The sequence below is a fragment of the Opisthocomus hoazin genome, chromosome 2, assembly GCF_030867145.1.
Source record: "Opisthocomus hoazin isolate bOpiHoa1 chromosome 2, bOpiHoa1.hap1, whole genome shotgun sequence".
In the NCBI taxonomy this organism is placed as follows: Eukaryota; Metazoa; Chordata; class Aves; order Opisthocomiformes; family Opisthocomidae; genus Opisthocomus; species Opisthocomus hoazin.
The window spans coordinates 92,283,448-92,300,264 of NC_134415.1; the positions used below are offsets into that span (position 1 = coordinate 92,283,448).

Consider the following 16,817-nt stretch of genomic DNA (forward strand, 5'->3'; position numbering starts at 1 on the left):
CGGGCGGGCGGCGGAGTGCGCATGCGCACTCGGTAGGGCGTGGAGGCTCGGGGGCGTGGCCGCGCGGGCTGAGGAAGAGGAGCGCGGCGACGGTTGCGTGGCCCCGGTGAGGCGGGAGGTCCGGCGGGGCTCCTGTCCCTCAGCGGTGGGCCCGGGGCGGGCGGCGGTGCCGGGCGGGCGCACGGGCGGCTGCTGGAGCCGCTTGTGTCGGCGTGAGCGCGGCCGGCTCTCCCCGACTGTCGGTGCCTGGGGCGGGGCGGCAGCCGCGGCGGCGGGGCCGTGCGGAGCTCCGTGGCAGAGCCGCTGTCCGGGTGGAGCGTCGGGTCGGCGCTGCTGGGGCCTTCCCCGTGGCCGCAGGGGAAGGACGGGCTGCTTTGGACTCGAAAGTCGGGTCTGTGGAATCGTAGGGTCGCTAAGGTTGGGAAAGACGTGGCTGAGGGGGTGACGTTGCCGTGAGAAACGTCCAGCCCTTCGCAGGGCCTTGGTCGGGATCCCTGGGTCCGGCCGGTGGAGAGTGGTGGCTCTCCTCATCTACCTCGCGTTGCCCCTTCGCGACCTGGAGAAACCCAGCCGAGCTCTGTTCAGCGCTGTGCTGGGAGCATAGAGCCTCCTCCGTGGGCTGCCCTGGTGGTGGTCGCCCTCGCAGTCCCACCAAGGGGCTTGATACGGACAGGTTAAGGTGTCTGCGGGCTTCAAAATTAAATAAAGTGCGAAATGCAAAACTAATTATTGTGACTTCTCTCACTTGGCATCTGTGTTACTTCCTTCTCTAGAAATGGATGCTGAAGTCCTTAAGAAATACTCAGCACTACATCCTAAACCTGCTGGGCTTACTCTTCAGTATGGCACTGCGGGGTTTCGCACCAAGGCTGAGCAGCTTGATCACGTCATGTTCCGCATGGGCTTGCTGGCAGTCCTCAGGTCCAAAGCTGTGGTATCTACTATCGGCGTCATGGTTACAGCATCTCACAATCCTGAAGTAAGAACCAACTTTTCTCTAAAAAGAAAGTAGATGTGATCAGTCTGGTGGAATCAAAGCTCTTCATGGTACCGAGACACCAGATCCTGAAGGCACCTGGACCTGCTTAAAACATGTGTTTAGCCTGCTCCTTGTAAATACAATTTTCAGCATATTTGAAGTTACTTTTCCCTGTATACACAAGTGTCATTTTCTCTCATGTGGGAATGCTGTAATGTAGGAAAATTGTAACGTTGGCAAGCTAGGAGTACCCTTGAGAAGAGATGAACCTTTGAGCAAAATCTGCAAGTTTAAAAAATAAAGAGATGCAGCAATTACAAATCAGACATTCAGCTGCTGCGTAGCATTTCAGGTTATTAGACTCTACCCTTACATCATTTTAATATCAAATAAATTTCATACCAAAATTGTAAGGGGGAAAGTTGGTTACTTAATATGCTGATTATGTTACTGTTTTGGGCTTGTTGGAGGTTTAAATAAACAGCTAAGCTATTGCTTCACAGAAACACTTCACATTTAAAGCAGCAATGTGATTGAACCATCTGTCAGCTGTTTTCAAAGAGATTTTATTAAGTTTCCCACTTTTCAGCCTTTGTTCTTTTTTTCTTCTAAGGAAGATAATGGCGTAAAGCTGGTTGATCCTCTTGGAGAAATGCTGCACCCTTCCTGGGAAGAGTATGCCACACAACTAGCAAATGCAGAGGAGGGAGAATTACAGCAAATAATAACGGAGATCTGCCAAAAAGCAGCAGTGAACCTGCACAAAGATGCTTCAGTTTTTATTGGTAGAGACACCAGGTAGTTAGAAATGACTGTAGATATATGATGCTTTTATTGAAATGCAAACATTTTCTTTGTGGGTGCTTATGGATGTTTCCCCTCTGCAGCCAGATTATGCGTTCTTTTTTTAATGCCTAGTTTGCTGCCTGTTAATTTATGATTATAGCCATAAACAAAAGTTTTCCAGTTCTGTTCCTATATTAGCTTCCTTGATAGTTATCAGAACTTCCTAGCACTGTTTCTGAACAGGAGGCTTTCTTGTGGGTTTCTGGAGGTTTTTTGTGGGTACTGTGTGGCGTCCATGTGTGTTCAGCAGTTTGCTTGTCTTTGCAATCCTCTGGGGTGGTGGCTGTCAAGCTTCTTTTTTAGGAGGTGCCTACAATAGAAAAAGGTATGGATTTCTTCATACTGAATCTAAGTCTGCTGGCAGGAAGCCTATAGTCTTCTTCCACTTGTGCTTCCTTCCCAAGTCCATACATAAACATCTTCTGTAAAGGTTATCGATCGTATTTGTTGTTTTCCAGGCCAAGCAGCGAGAAGCTTTCTCGGTCGGTAATAGATGGTATCTCCATTCTAGGTGGTCAGTACCACGGTATGTTGAACTTTTACATAAAAACTTTAAATCAGACTAGAGCTGCAAGTGTGACTGTTATGTAGACCTAAGGCAGCAGCCCAGACACCATTTCCATTTTTGCTTGTAACGATCTTCTTGCAGGGTAGTTGCATGGCCTTAGTGCAAGCGTGGGGGGGGGTTCGTCTTTTCATAACAGAACGCGAAAAATTTCATGTGGGTTTCCTGCCCTGCATTTGTCTGTTTACTGTAGAACAGCAAATACTGTACAACTTTTAAGGAGGTATTAATGTAGTATTCTATTTCTGAATGTTGTGCCTTTTGTTTTATGCTAGATTATGGTCTGGTGACAACACCACAGTTGCATTACATGGTCTGCTGTCGAAACACCCAAGGGCAGTATGGGAAAGCAACGCTGGAAGGTTATTATGAAAAACTGTCCAAAGCTTTTACAGAACTGATAAAACAGGTTAATACTGGGTGTTGTCGTCTTCATGCAAGTGTACAAAATTAGTATCTTCTGGTTGTTAACCTGCTAGGGTATGAGTTCACTTTGCCCCTTCTTCCCCTGTGCTAAGTCTCCCAGCTCCGGAGAGAGTCAGAGGCACCTGAAGATTGACTGTGCCAATGGAATAGGAGCCCTGAAACTATTGGAAATGAAGCCCTACTTTCCAAAGGAGGTGCTAATTCACCTATATAACGATGGAACCAAGGAGAAACTCAATCACTTGTGTGGTGCAGATTTTGTGAAAGTTCACCAAAAACCACCTAGAGGTACGTAGTCAGTAGCTTTATATCCTTTTACCTCCTCTCCAGATCTGAAAGCGCAGTGTCTAGCAATGGTGTGTCATCTTTGGATTAGCTGAGCTCCCTGTTTCTTATGAAGTGGCTGCATGAATGGTTCTACTTGTGCAGTGGAAAGAGGGTTTGGCACATCCCTAGTTGATGTTGGTCTGCATTGTTTGGAGGAGTACAGTGCATCTCCAACTGGCTGAAATATGTTTGACAGTCCGGTCTGAATATTTAGCTGGTGGAGTCTAAAGATCAGTCAGGGCTGGCTTACTGTTATTTACTTTACTTCCCTTTGTGTTATCAAGAAACATTTACATAGTGGGCTGGGGAACCTTTTCTGTGTTGCTGAGGAAGAGCTGGGGTAATTCACAGCTTGGTGCCGGCAGACTGACTGACTGACATAAACCAGTGAGGAAATGATTTCAACCAATGTCCTGCAAAGTGCATAAAAGAAAATCCCTGAACTGGGGAAGCAGGCTAGTGTGGATATTAGGTTATATGAGGCTAAACTGGGTTTTCCACTTGACAACTGCATCCTCGCTGCAACTGCTGGCCAAATCTGAACACCAGTCTACGGTGTCGCTGTCCCCTTGCCACGCTGCTTGCCTGCTGGAGAAACCTAGAAGGGGGAGCAGCGCAGCGGCAGTCCCTGCCAGGGATGGATGCTTGTGTGTCGCATCAGAATCCCGGCATTAACTGGGATTCATTAAATCCCAGGAGGGGATACTCCTTGGTCGCTTCTGTGCAGGGAAGCGCTCTGGAAAAAAAAATGTGCTTTCCTAGTCATTCACTGGAATAAATGGTCTTATTTCTCTGAAGTGTTGAGTGATAACAGCTTCCTGTTTAGAGTCCATGGGGCGTCTCAACCTGTTAAACGTTGCAGTTGCCGTTACCTCATGTTTTCGCTTGACGACCTCGGTGGCAGTGGGATGTTTTCTGCTGTATCACTGTAGGCATGCAGGAGAACACACAGGCAGGTTTTGGGGTATAGTTTCCTGTGCTCTGAAGGACGAGGTGTCAGCAATGTGGGCCAGTCTGCTTGTGTACTAAAATGCTTTTTCCCAAGAAGGGGTTACAGAGTGCAGCGTGTCCTGTGGAGCTCCCTGCTGAGTTCCAGAGTCTGAAATCAGCCTAGGGAACGGCCAGCTGCAGCTGCTGAGAAATGGGCTCTGAGGTTAGTGTGGCCGGCATCTTAAAGAAAAGCAAGATGTACCTTAATAAAAGCACAGTTCATTTTTGTGTGGCTTTGCTGTGTCGGGTGGTTACCGCTTCCTAGCCATTTTCTCTGTTGGCATTAAGCCTGGAAAGTTTTTGAGGCGGGAACTGCTTATGCATCGTATACACTGTTGTGTATCTTGAATATCAAGCAAACTAAATATGAGGTATTTCATAGTCAGCAGATCCACTTGTATGTTTTTCGTACAGCTCTGAGAAATCTTGGTGGTGGTTGCTTTGGAGTGGGGCTGTGTTTTCAGTGGTAGGATTTAGGTGCCACCTCCTGTTGTAACTGCACTTCGGTGACGGCTTTGCTGGCAGGGACCCCCCTGCACATTTGTCTTGCATTAGGGGAGTGTGTCTCCTGTGTGAAGGGAAGTGAAGGGGAGGTGCGGGTCTGTCAAGTGGGACTAGAATAAAATTAGACGGCCCTGGAATGTTTCCTGAAGAGCAGCATTTTTGATGCAAGGGAGAAATAGTGAATTCCCACATGCCCGGGAGGGTGAAGTATGTAGCAGTGTTCTACCAGGAGTGCGCAGTGTACCTGCCAGATGCCTGGAAGCGGAGGTGACACAGCTCTGGAGCCCTACTTTGCCCCAGCGTGGGTGGCCTCCACACCTGGGGCTGCACGGCCCTAAGGGAGGGCTGGGCGAGCCCCCTGTGTCCAGCCCAGCACAGCCCCTCCTGCCTGGGTGCGGCGCAGCCGGGGAAGGCGATTCGCCTCCGTCTGTGGGCCGTGTGTGCAACTCGGTGTGCTCCGGGGTGACTAGGAGCGGGAGAAAAGGGGTGGGTGTTCTGCTGCTGCCAGGATTTTAACCTTGTGCCATGACTCACATTCAACGCTTATTTCCAAAATTTAGAGATGAGCCAACACACAGCAGTTCTGGGACTGATTTTCATACACATCTGGGGAGAAGGTGTAGCATAATACGTGTTTAGAGAACCTGCGTTTTTGATATTAGTATTTATATTTTTGATCTGAATAGGCACGTTTCAGTTGCCATTCAATACAGCTCCCCTGTTGCAAGCCTCTTGGTAAAAGCAGTGCCTGTTTTAGAGCATCAGTTTTGTGTGTGTGTCTGCACAGAGCTGATTTCCACATGAGATCCACACTGGGACTAATTTAAACATTTTGTATCTTTTTTTCTATCTCTAATACTCATTTGTAACCCTGTGTGCACTAGGGCTAGACTTGAAGCCCAATGAGAGGTGCTGCTCGTTCGACGGCGATGCAGACAGAATTGTTTATTACTATACGGACGCAGCTGGTGATTTTCATCTACTTGATGGAGATAAAATAGCAACTTTAATTAGTATCTTTCTTAAAGAACTTCTTGCCAAGGTAACTCTAACATATGAAATGAATGCGGACACTTTAATTTGTAAAGTGTAAAACAGTCTAAGGAAGCTGTGTCAGTTTGTACGTATGCGGTCTTTTTCATTAATTTGGGGTTCGGCCCTTCCCTCAGCATTTCTGTGAAGCTTTATGGAGGTTGGGGGTTCTGTTTGCATGAGAACTTGGTTGTGGTAGTCACAGGGTTTGAGTGTCGTTACTCCAAACCCACTATCTGCCGCACAGCAACCTCTCCCCACAGGGGACAGAGAGAAAAAGCTTTTCTTTTTCAAAAGCCCTCTTAGACTTGGTGTCTATGATACTAAACCTAGAAAAAGTATCCTGGTTTTGTTTTCTTAGAGACCAGCTCATCTCTTACACTGTGGCAGAGACACTGGCCAGTGAGGAGAACTTGTGCTTGCCACCAGCCTTTGCTCACGTGGCACTGGAAGCTGTGACTTCACTGCTTGCGTGTACGGCCTCATGTAACACCATGTGTCTGGCCAGTGCACCGAGCTTGCTGAATCTGAAACAGGGGTTTGGAAAGCCTGAGCTTGGAGAGCTGCTTCAAGCCAGCCACAAAAATCGTGCTATACAAAGACTTGAACAGAATTCATGTCGTCTGACACGTATAGAAGTTCTCTATGAGCTGGTCCCTTCCTCTCATGCCCAGGAGTTTTAAGTGTCTGTCGGAGAACGTATGTTTAACAATTCTGATTATCCTTCCTGTTATCCTACTCGTCTGGCTATGTGCCTGTCGGGCAGTAAAGCACTTCTTCGCCTCTGGGTTTGCTCAGGTGGGACAGACCCTAAAGATGGCCGTGGTACAAACAGCCTATGCCAATGGGAGTTCGACACGCTACCTTGAGGAAACACTGAAGGTATTCTCCATTTTTTTCCTGGTAGTTTTCTGCAAGTATTGTTTACTGCAAATCTGTTTACTTTGAAAATAAGTGCCACTGTCATGTTGCTAGGAGAACTTAAATTAGGCTAAAACAAATGACTCTTTCAAACCTGCAGTAGCGACTAAATTCTTGGCGGTAAGGGGGATGCAGAAGAGCAAAACTCAAAAAGTTCTAGTCAGCTTTCACTAGTTTAAAAAAAAAATCGGCAAAAGCGAACAAAATCCCTTGTTACTTCTGGAACAAGTTGAGGAGTTTATGGCTTTGCAATGAAGTGAGTTCTAAAGGCTCCTTGACACTTTTACACTGGTTGTTTCATTTTTTGCAACAGGTTAAATGTTGTTCAGTACAGAAATTGAGCTAAGGTATTATTTCAGTTTGGATAGGAATCTGGTATGTTCCCTGAAACTGTGAAATGTATTGGGTTTTTCTTGGTTTGGGGTTTTGTTTATTTATTATTTAAAAAAAAAACAAAAAACCACCAGCCTTTATTTCCACTTGAATGAAGAAATCTTTTTAATTGGGTCTTCAGAAATAGTGGGTAGTTTTAGCTCTGGGGAGTCAGCGGCTGTGAAACACAGGTGGGTTTGTAGCAGCCTACCTGGGCTGGTGCTCAGTTCCTGGCGCTTTACCTGCTGTTCCCATCTACTGACCGGAGCCTGCAACGCTGTTTACGTTCTCTGCATATCCTTGGGCTGCAGGTACCTGTGCACTGTGTCAAAACAGGAGTGAAACACTTGCATCACAAGGCCCAGGAGTTTGATGTTGGTGTTTATTTTGAGGCAAATGGACATGGTACGGTAAGTGTGAGCACGTAATGCACAAGTTCAGTGAAAATGTACAAAATGTGAGTTGGATTAGCTGGAGGAGGAGGTCTCTTCACTCTCTGCTTGCATTTATAAACAAGACTTTGTTCTGCTTGTTTGAGAACAGACTTGTTTCCCCCTTCTGTCTTTATCATGGCATTGCCAGCAACTCCTCTGTGTTTGTGTGGGCATGGGAATTCATGGTAGCAAACATCAGTGATGGTTATTTGGGCTTAAATAGTAAAAGTTTTTTCTTCATTGATGCACATATCCTAGTTCATGATGTGGGCTGATCTTGATGAGCTCTCATCTATTTATTCCAGGTATTATTTAGTAAAGCTGCTGAAAATAAAATAAGACAACTGGCAAAAGAGGAGAAAGATGATGAAAAAAGAGAGGCAGCGAAGGTGCTTGAAAACACGATTGACCTGATTAATCAGGTAAAAACTGAGAAACAAATCACTGTGTTAACAGCCATGCGGCTAACCCTGGTTGTGAGTTCCCGTCAGGCTACTGCCAGGGACTGCTGGAGCAGGAAGCGGGTGCCATGGTGGAAGGGGCCGAGAAGAAAAGGGCAGGAACCGTTGCCTGTAGGAAGATGTAATGCTTTCCCACAAGTAGATGCAGAATGCTTTTATCTGGTGCGATCTTCTGGCTTCAGGACCCAGAGGGAGTGGGATAGCATGGGAACCTAGCGATAGGAAGCGACTTGTTCGTGATCCAACAGCAAGTAATCTTTGAGCTGATGTTTTTCACTAACTTATGTGGTACAGGGGGATGGGGGTGTTCCAGTGCCCCGATCCGCACAGCCCTGGGAGTCCCTGTCCTAGCACAGCTGTTATTTGGCTGGGGCGGTGCCAGGTCGCACTTCATGGGCCAGCTTGAGGCGTCCTGACCCCAGAACAACGGCGAGGTGCTGGTCCTGCCTGGCGGAGGTGAGGACTGGCATTTGCCCTTGGCAGAGCTGTACAAGTCTCCTGCTGTTGTCCTTACCACAGGGTCAGCGTGGTAAGGAGGCGAAACCAAAGCACTCCTGCCGGACCCCCAAACCAGCCACCCTCAGCTGCCTCGACTGAGGCAAGTCAGCCTGGCTGCGTTTTTGCTCTCCTCAGCTGGAAGCTTGCTGATCAGACCATGCCTTCGTTTCTCCACTGTTGACTGCGCCGGTGTTTCTCCCCTTGCTGTTGACAGACGGTTGGTGACGCTATCTCAGACATGTTGGTTATTGAAGCAATCCTGGTGCTGAAAGGTCTGACCGTGCAGCAGTGGGACGCCGTCTACACTGACCTGCCGAATCGGCTGCGCAAAGTTCAGGTGAGTCAGACAGCGCGCCGGCTCGGGTCACAGCGGCCTCTTGGGGCCCTGCTGTCAGCGGCTCTTGCCTGCGTGTGTTGAGATAAGCGTTATTTTAAAGCTGAAACAGCCCGTTAAAGGGCAGAATTAGGCCAAACAAGCCATGTTACAGCCCAAAGGTGGTTTCACTTGGACTAAAATGAAAATATGACTTATGCAAATATTAAATAAGTCAACTATGTTAAATGGAAAATCCTGACCAAAACTGTTCAAAATTTTAACTTAGACTTTCTTTCTTAACTTTCAGATTAGAAAAATCATATTTTTCAAAGGCCCTTGCCTGCTGGGCAGCCAGATTTTTCTCGCTGTGCCCCTTTGTACAAACTTGAATATTCAAGCTCTTACGTCTTCTTCCTCTCCAATAGTCAGACAAAGAGCTCGAGCAGAACAGGCTCCCACGTGTTTAGCCGTTCTGTTGGACACAGTGAGGGAGCTCTGGGCTCTCAGTTAGCCAGAGAAGAGAGTTCAAGCTTTCTGATGTACTGGGAGAAGCCGTGGCTTCAGAACTGACCCTCCTTCCATCCCCGGCAGCTGAGCCCTGTCAGGGCTTGGTTAACCCGTGCTGAGCAGCAGCTGAGCGGGGATCCTGGGGATCCCAAAGCGTTCCGGTTAAGCAGGGATCTCCCGAACTGAGCCCTTCTACAGGCAGTGCAACACGTCAAAGCCTGAAGTTCTGTCCTACCCGTGACCTTTTTCATTCTGCTCTCATCAGGCAGCTCCAGCACACAAATAAACTGTCTGTTTCTGATGCCGCAGGTTGGAGACCGGCGAGTTATTGACACAACGGATGCAGAAAGGCGTGCGGTTACACCTTCGGGGCTGCAGGAGAAAATTGATGCGCTCGTAAAGAAGCACAGATTGTCACGAGCGTTTGTCCGTCCGTCAGGAACAGAAGACGTGGTTAGGATATACGCTGAAGCAGACACACAGGTCAGAGCTCGGACAGCTGGGGCACAAAGTGGATTTGCGCATGTTAAACAGTTTTCTGCTTAGCGCTGGGTGATGGAGGGAGAAGTACCTTGACATGCGCATAATTTCATCGCACTTAACAGGTGCTGAATTTGGGAAAAACCTTAGTGATCACAAAAAGTCTCTTTGGCTTTTATTTATAAAAGTGATGTTTCATGTCCTCAATGTTTAAAAGTTAAGTGTTTATAAAGACAGATTTGCTACTAGATGATTTTGAAAAGACAGGCAGTCTTCTGAGAACTCAGGGTTAAGATGAAAGCTATCAAAGCAGCCCGTAACCGCATGGTTTCATGGGAGGCAAAATAAAAACAAAAGAAACTTTGGTTGCTGTTAAGAACTAGTCCACATGTGAATTTAAAGTTGACAGCAGAAGCAGTGGTGCTGCTTTTCCCCTTCACACACTCCTGCCCGCGTGCCCACAGTGGCAGGCCACAGAGCAATATAGGGAGCACAGTATTTGCAGGAGAAGGCTTGCCTTAATGTCACGTGTTTGCTCAACCCTCCTTGTGCTGCCACCGGTGTAACTACCTTCTAAACCCTTCCACAGGAGAACGCGGATGCCCTCGCCCATGAAGTAAGCCTGGCTGTTTATCACCTCGCTGGTGGAAAGGGAGCACCGCCCCAGCCTCTATAATGAATGATACAACTGCCGTTAGAGTTCGTAGCCTGACTTCTTTTTTTAATATTACTTTCTTTACCCTTTGCTACTGTGGACATACCCAACTCTTCCTGAGAGTGGCAAGGGTTAATCAGAACTGAGTGGGATATTATTCTGCTTATTCTTTACCTCTCAACAACTGACCTCTTAAGGGGATGCTCTTGCTGCTGAATGCTTCCACCCTGCGAGTTTGTCTAAATTCTGAAGCTGAAGTGACTTAGAGGTGACTTGCTTCTTGTCAGTCAGGGGCCTGGCTGGGTCTGGGAGGAATTCTGCCCCCCCTGCCAGCCCCTTTCATAGGTTATTGTCACGTTGTGCCCCAAGGGCAGCTCCCACACCCTCAGCACGCTTGCGGTGAGCTCTGTAGTGACTGTGCTCGCCATAGCTGCAGTGTGCTGCTGAGGAAACATCATCTCCGCCCCCTTCCCACAGCAACTGATCTGTGCAAGGCAGGGGCTGGCACTGGTCTTGAGCTCCAGCTCACCTCAGCTCAAGGGGGAAACAGTATAATGAACAAGAGCATTTGCAAATAATACATATTATGGCAATAATCTCTTCATTAGATACTCCTATGAAATTAAAGTATTGCTTAGAAAGCAATTTGCAGTAATACTATTTATAATCACATTTAAGAGGGAAGGGACAGAGACAAGTTTGTCTTTTGTGGCCCTGACTATTCCCCAGCAGTGTGAAGGGGCTGGGCCAGGGGCACGTGATATTTTAAATACACGAGTGCCCTCCTCCCTCTATTTCAGTTCAGGGTCTCCACTTCTGACAAACGTATTTCTCACTGTACTCCTGTATTAACTCCCAGCATGATGGCATTTTCCAGATTGCTAAATAAGCACAAGTTCCAATGGATTAAAAAAACCACAAAGATACAAAAATAAACTGAAAACAAGTTGAAAAAATGTGCACCTTGTATTTTTTTAGGATTTTTTTTTTTAAAGACAGAACTCAAGACAACAAAACATGTACTGTAAATAGTAGGCACCATAATCAATATGAGCCACCAATATTTAAACTTCATTCAGGCCACATCCAGAACTTTTCTCTTATTTACAAATATTTAACTTAAATACAACATGATTTCATTACATACAAAGTAAGAAAAGAATACTATACAACTGGGAAAGATACAGTATTTCATTTAAATAGTTACATATAAGCTGAGTAGTACCAGTTTGGTTCACGTTTTTATGACACCTTCAAGAAAATCCTTCTCGACCATTTCTTCTATCTTTTGTCTTGCTTTGCTGGAGAAGGTCTTGAGGTTCTCCATTTTGATGTCCTTACTCGGAAAACAGTTGGGGTAAAGGACAGGGCTCCCTGAGTGTCCAACGCATCTGCTCGTGACTTTGCTGTTAAAAACTTGGCTGAGTACATTGAAGAAAGGCAAAAGCTGCTCAATGCTGCGAACAGTGTAGATGGTTAAAAGCAGGTGGCCTGGTTCCCAACTTAGTGTTTTCCCTGAGCTGTCTTCCTCCGGGTTTTTCTGTAGACAGAGAGAAATGGGAAATAATACAGGACAAAACAGAAGCAGCACAGGTAAAAATAAAAGACTATTGCCCAATAAAGTATTTTTCCATATTCCAAAAATATTTGTCCTATCAACGAAATACATGTATGCTGGAGCAGATCTCCTGCTCTTCCCCTCACCAGGCTTTGCAGCAGCAGTGGCTGTCGGCGTACAGGCTGGCAGCCCATCAGCTGGCACAAAGGGGAACCCTGTGATGGACGTCCACGTTCCCCGCCCCAGCGCAGGGCCACCACCCCTGAGGCAGCGTCCCACTGGTTTCATCAACAGCCTGAGCCAGCGATCGCCAGTATCGCAGCTGCTTGGGCAAGCTGTGTGCTACACTTTGGGGCTTTCCAAAGCAGGCCGGTCTCGGGTAACCCTCACACTTCATGCTACCACCAGCATTAGTGACAACAAACCCCAGAAGAAGGTAAAATAGAAACAAGGCTTTGTCACGTTGAAGGGAAGAGTTCAGCGTTTGCAGGAAGAGCAAAAGCAGTGCTGTTTGTAAGTATCAGAAATAACACACGTGGAGGCTCTGAGCAAACCCTTGAAGCTGTCCTCAAAGGAAAGTGGTTCAGTTACTCTTTGGGTGTTCTCAGAAGCCCTCGGTCACGCACCTTCCATTTCATGGGGAATTTCAGGAACCCCACCAGCGAAGGCAGCAGTCGCACACCAGATGCTCGCAGGCAGTACCAGGACCCTGCTGTAACCCTACGCAGGGGTGCCTTAAATACCTGCATACTAAAGTACCTGAGCACCAACATCCGAGCTGCTTATATGGTACTCTTCCCTCATTTCATCTTTTTTCTTTGAGTCAAAAAACATACTCAAATCTAGACAATAATATACTGTCACCACCAGAAACACCTTGTTTGGACTGTTACTGACAAACCAGTATGGGAGAGTTCCAGCAATGCTGCTTTTTATTCTGCAAGGAAGGAGAAAAGCAGGGCAAAGGCCCCATGGAGGACAGCCCCCCCGATCGCCTCCCTCCCGCAGCCCTGGCCGTGCCTCTGCCCAGGCAGCTCCAGGCCCCCGCCGGCTGCGCAGCTCCAGAAGAGCCGGCTCTCACGGAACGAGACGGCAGTGGAAGCAGAGCCCCAGGTAAGGATTACTGATTGCACGGCCTTTGAGCAAGCAGATTTTCTTTAAGAGACAATACTTTAGCAAATACAGGGTTTGCCCTTTAAATGAAGCAGCTGCCTGGCAATTCAGGAGCCTGCATGACATCCGTTTCACAAAAACCAATTAGGTTAAAATTAAATATCAACGTATTTAGTATTTTGATCTGGTGGTTTGGCTGCCTGTCACAGGGAATTACTGTTCTAGCTCTACAAGTCTCAAGAAAAGCAAAGCTCATAATGAACTAAAACAAAGGGAAGACAATTCCAACACAGAAAGAGTTATTGATGCCCCCTCCTTTTAACGAGGCTACTAGTTTTTAAAGTTTCTCCCTTAAAAACTTCACGTTGGAGTCACAGAAGAGAGGTTCCCTGCCGTGCGCAGCACTGCCGAGCGGTCAGCACGGCTGCCTCCGTGGCACGCAGCCGCCACGCAGACCGGGTGCACGTGCAAATACCAACTCTCTGCGAGCAATGAAACAGAATCCGTCCAAGCCACTTCCTCACGGCAGGATCTGCTCAGCAAACACCACTAATTCCTCAGGTACTTCAGACAACAGTCAGTTTGACAGAGACTGATTAGGGATTATGTGTTTCACACCCACTGTTTGGAAAAAATTATTTTATTATTTAATTTTATAATGATTTGCGATCGTAATTCTTCTTAGAACTAACATTAACTTTCTGGAATTTATTTCATGTGCAGACCAACCTAAAATGAAATTTTTAAGTTATCTGTAAAAATGAGGGTCCTCGCGATTCTTTCACTTAAAAAAAAATCTTGTCAACTTTGTCCTCTAACAAGACTGATCTCTCTCCATTCTTACTGAAAGCTAAATACTGCCCAGGGCCTTGAGGTGATGGTGTTATTATGGCGAGCTTGTTTCACAAGTCAAGCATCAAAGGCCACCCTCACCTGATGCTTGGCCATCTCCATTCCCTCCAAAACCACCGTCTTAAAGTCCTCCTGTTTGTCCTGTGGAAGGAAAGAGGAGAACTTTCAGACTGCATTTCATATATCAAAACAACACTTTGCCGTGAAGGCTGTGCAGTTGCTTGGTTGGGTGCTGTGCTTCAGGCAGAAAAATCACCCGCCCCGAAGGGTCCGTGGCCCAGAAACGGCAGGCTCGGGAGCCAGCGCGGCCAAGACACTACTGGACAACAACAGCACCGCCGGTTTGTTCTGTTTATTGCCAGCAGTGCCGAAGGAGGTTTTGAAGCATGTTTCCTTCAGACAACAGAGCCCGAGCCACGCCACACTACATGAATCTGAGCATTAGCCAGCGTGCCCTGGAGGAAAGCTAAGACCCACTGGAACATTTTGCTCAGAAACAGTTATTTTCTAAGAAAACCCCACAGCTATATGCAGTAGGATTCTCCTCTGCCCAAAGAGAAAATGGCCTGGAAGTCAATATTCATTACCTGATATTTATCTCATCATTACACCCCTAGCTATGGTTCACAGTGTGCAACTGCTGCCGTGACTAGGGGGTTCCAGAAATTCCAGGAAGTTTTCTGTAATTCTTGAAGCATATCGTGGAAGTCCTGACTTCAGGCATCTACCTCGACATACTGTACTTACCAGCATGTGTATTTTATACATTATACGCAATTTATACATTCGTGCAGAGAGATTATCTGGAGTGTGACAATTTTGTAACAGGTATAGCACGCTGCATCAAACATCAGAGTTAGAGCCTATGTCAGATTTGCAGGCAGTTAAAACTGATTATTCATTTATACATGTGAGGAGAGAAATTTAATCTCATATTCATGGTTCAAAAACAATAAAATGAAGAATGCAGATGTGCTTCAGATACTTGTTTTACCCCCTAGAGTTGTGAGCCCTGCTTGAATAGTTCAGATCTGCCTTCAACTAAGTTATCCCTAAATTTATGTGGCCACTTTATGTCAGCAGTAGTTTCTTTACTCCGTGAAATCATTCATTAGAGATTGCACATGCAGCAGCTACAGGGAGCTGCTACAGCCCTCACACTGCTGCCTGTTTGGAGGGAAACCCAAGAATGAAACTTCAAAGCTTTCTCCCATATGGCTTTCAGCTTCCTCGCTGCTCCCAGGCCCACCCAGCAACCCTTCCCAGCGCAGTGCCTGCCCGGGGGGCTCTGTCCTCACAGCAGGAGCAGCAAACTACCCCACACCAATTTTCTTACTTTGTGGCAGCGGAAGGGAGCTCCCTGGGACCGGGCTTGGCTGGCTTCCACCAGCTTCGTTAGCAGATCAGGCCTCCACACCACCCAAACAAGGGTTTTAATATACCTCATGCACCAACACAATGAGAACCCCGATTCTGCTCCCACCCTAAAAACTGCGCAGCCAAGATTTCCCCAGAACCGTTTCTACTGCTCTCTGCCTTCTTCCAGTCATCACAACTGCTTCAGGGAAGAATCCCAGCACTCCCTGGCTCTGCACAGTCTCAAAACTCTTGGTTCTGTCATTTTTAGGAATGCAACAGTTTTCTAAATCTTTAAATGTGATTATTATTAACAAAAATGCTTTTCTATTTCAAAAGGTAGTTATACTAGTATCTACATGTATGAGTGGCTATCGGAGAGTGGTTTTATGTGAAAATATGTTAGACACTGAAGCATATTTTACTTTTTACTCAAATAACACTTTTAATTAGAAACTCCAAAGTCGCTGACCATAGTCTTTTTTTCACCATAGCAGGTTTGGGGTTTTTTCACTGTTTGGTTGGTTTGAGGTCTATTCTGTCCTGGTTTGGGGTTTTTTTTGTTTGTTTCGTGTATCTACGCATGGTTTTTGCCTGATGCTGACTTGCAATTACTCCAGTGGCAATCTCCCACACCAGATAAACTCCTTTCCATTCTTCATTGTTAAAAAAAACCCCACAAAACAACCCCAAACCGAAACAGTGCTGTAAGTTACTGTACATGGAAGTTTTCAATGAAAAGCAAAACTGGAAGAAAGCAACATACCTTTGCTTTTTTTCGCAGCAGTTTTGCTAGGCGCACCACATATGGTTTGAATTCCCTCTGATGTGTACCCTGCCTTCGTACTTCCAAGCCTGAATCATCTGATGCTTCTGGAATAAAGGCCCAACGATACCTGCCATGAGATAACACAAGCAGACATTATCCTTTCTGAAGATGCAGGCTCTTCTGCTAGATCTTAAAATATGAGTGGATGAAGAAATCTAGTTAAGTATCAAAGAAAGAGAGAGGGGGGGAAGCCCAAAACCAACCCACACAAAAGACATTGGTAAAGAAAGAATAGGAAAGGCACTTTCTGAAAAGCAGGAGATAACATGGCCAAGAATGTGGCATTGTCTTTTTCCTTTTGTTTCTTAAAGTACTTAAGGATGCCAAGAGCAAGACAAGGCAGAGAAGCTAAAACCAGCAGTATACGTATCTTCACCACGTACCAAGAGAACTGAAAGCAATTCTCAATTATGAAATACGTAACTTACTTAAAACATTTTGCTGCACATTTGCAATGCTTACTATAAAACACAAAATGTTCTTGATATACCATGCTGATAAACTCATTTATTTTACCTATTCATAGGCCAACAAGACCAAGTGGACCATTCCCTCCCCCCCACCTTGCTGCATGGCACAGACTGGCTACTTGCATAATAAACTGTAAAGGAAATAAAAGTTTCTGTCCTTAAAACTTCAATCCAAGGCTCCATGAGAATGCCATAAAAAGACAGTGTGATTCAGCATGACTATTGTCTTTCCAGAAATGCACAGTAATGACCTGAATAAAACTAGGTTGGCTAAGAACGGGGATTAGGACAGCTTCGACAACTGGACAAGAATTATGTGCCAAATC

At 46.3% G+C, this 16,817-nt stretch overlaps 2 protein-coding genes across 8 annotated transcripts in view; one reads left to right on the forward strand and one right to left on the reverse strand.

Moving 5' to 3' along the window:
* Positions 1–38: 38 nt before the first annotated feature.
* Positions 39–11,265, forward strand: PGM3 (phosphoglucomutase 3). 2 transcript variants are annotated; one of them, XM_075414449.1, is made up of 13 exons: positions 39–106; positions 774–979; positions 1,593–1,777; positions 2,284–2,351; positions 2,666–2,799; positions 2,909–3,104; positions 5,522–5,679; positions 6,468–6,551; positions 7,274–7,372; positions 7,702–7,818; positions 8,570–8,692; positions 9,488–9,661; positions 10,248–11,265. In XM_075414449.1, the coding sequence occupies exons 2-13, from the start codon at positions 776–778 to the stop codon at positions 10,332–10,334; spliced, it is 1,629 nt and encodes a 542-aa protein (XP_075270564.1). In that variant the 5' UTR covers positions 39–106; positions 774–775; the 3' UTR covers positions 10,335–11,265. The 2 variants fall into 2 exon arrangements, with proteins under 2 accessions (XP_075270564.1, XP_075270565.1); XM_075414450.1 differs by having other exon boundaries at positions 63–118.
* Positions 11,261–16,817, reverse strand: part of DOP1A (DOP1 leucine zipper like protein A) — a 77,078-nt gene continuing 71,521 nt past the window's right edge. For 3 of the 6 annotated variants that reach the window (XM_075414443.1, XM_075414444.1, XM_075414442.1), the window contains 3 exons: positions 15,959–16,088; positions 13,918–13,977; positions 11,261–11,853 (listed from right to left, as the gene is read on the reverse strand). In XM_075414443.1, coding sequence (XP_075270558.1) covers positions 11,548–11,853; positions 13,918–13,977; positions 15,959–16,088 — 496 coding nt within the window. In that variant the 3' untranslated portion in view covers positions 11,261–11,547. The remainder of the gene's footprint in view (positions 11,854–13,917; positions 13,978–15,958; positions 16,089–16,817) is intronic. The other 3 variants (XM_075414447.1, XM_075414448.1, XM_075414445.1) reach the window with 1 other exon arrangement.

Excerpts from the sequence above, each read along its gene's own strand:
- PGM3 (XM_075414449.1), top strand. The coding sequence starts at position 776 with ATGGATGCTGAAGTCCTTAAGAAATACTCAGCACTACATCCTAAACCT. Across the intron at positions 2,800-2,908 it reads TTACAGAACTGATAAAACAG|TCTCCCAGCTCCGGAGAGAG; the intron begins GTTAATACTGGG and ends CCCTGTGCTAAG. Across the intron at positions 3,105-5,521 it reads TCACCAAAAACCACCTAGAG|GGCTAGACTTGAAGCCCAAT; the intron begins GTACGTAGTCAG and ends TGTGTGCACTAG.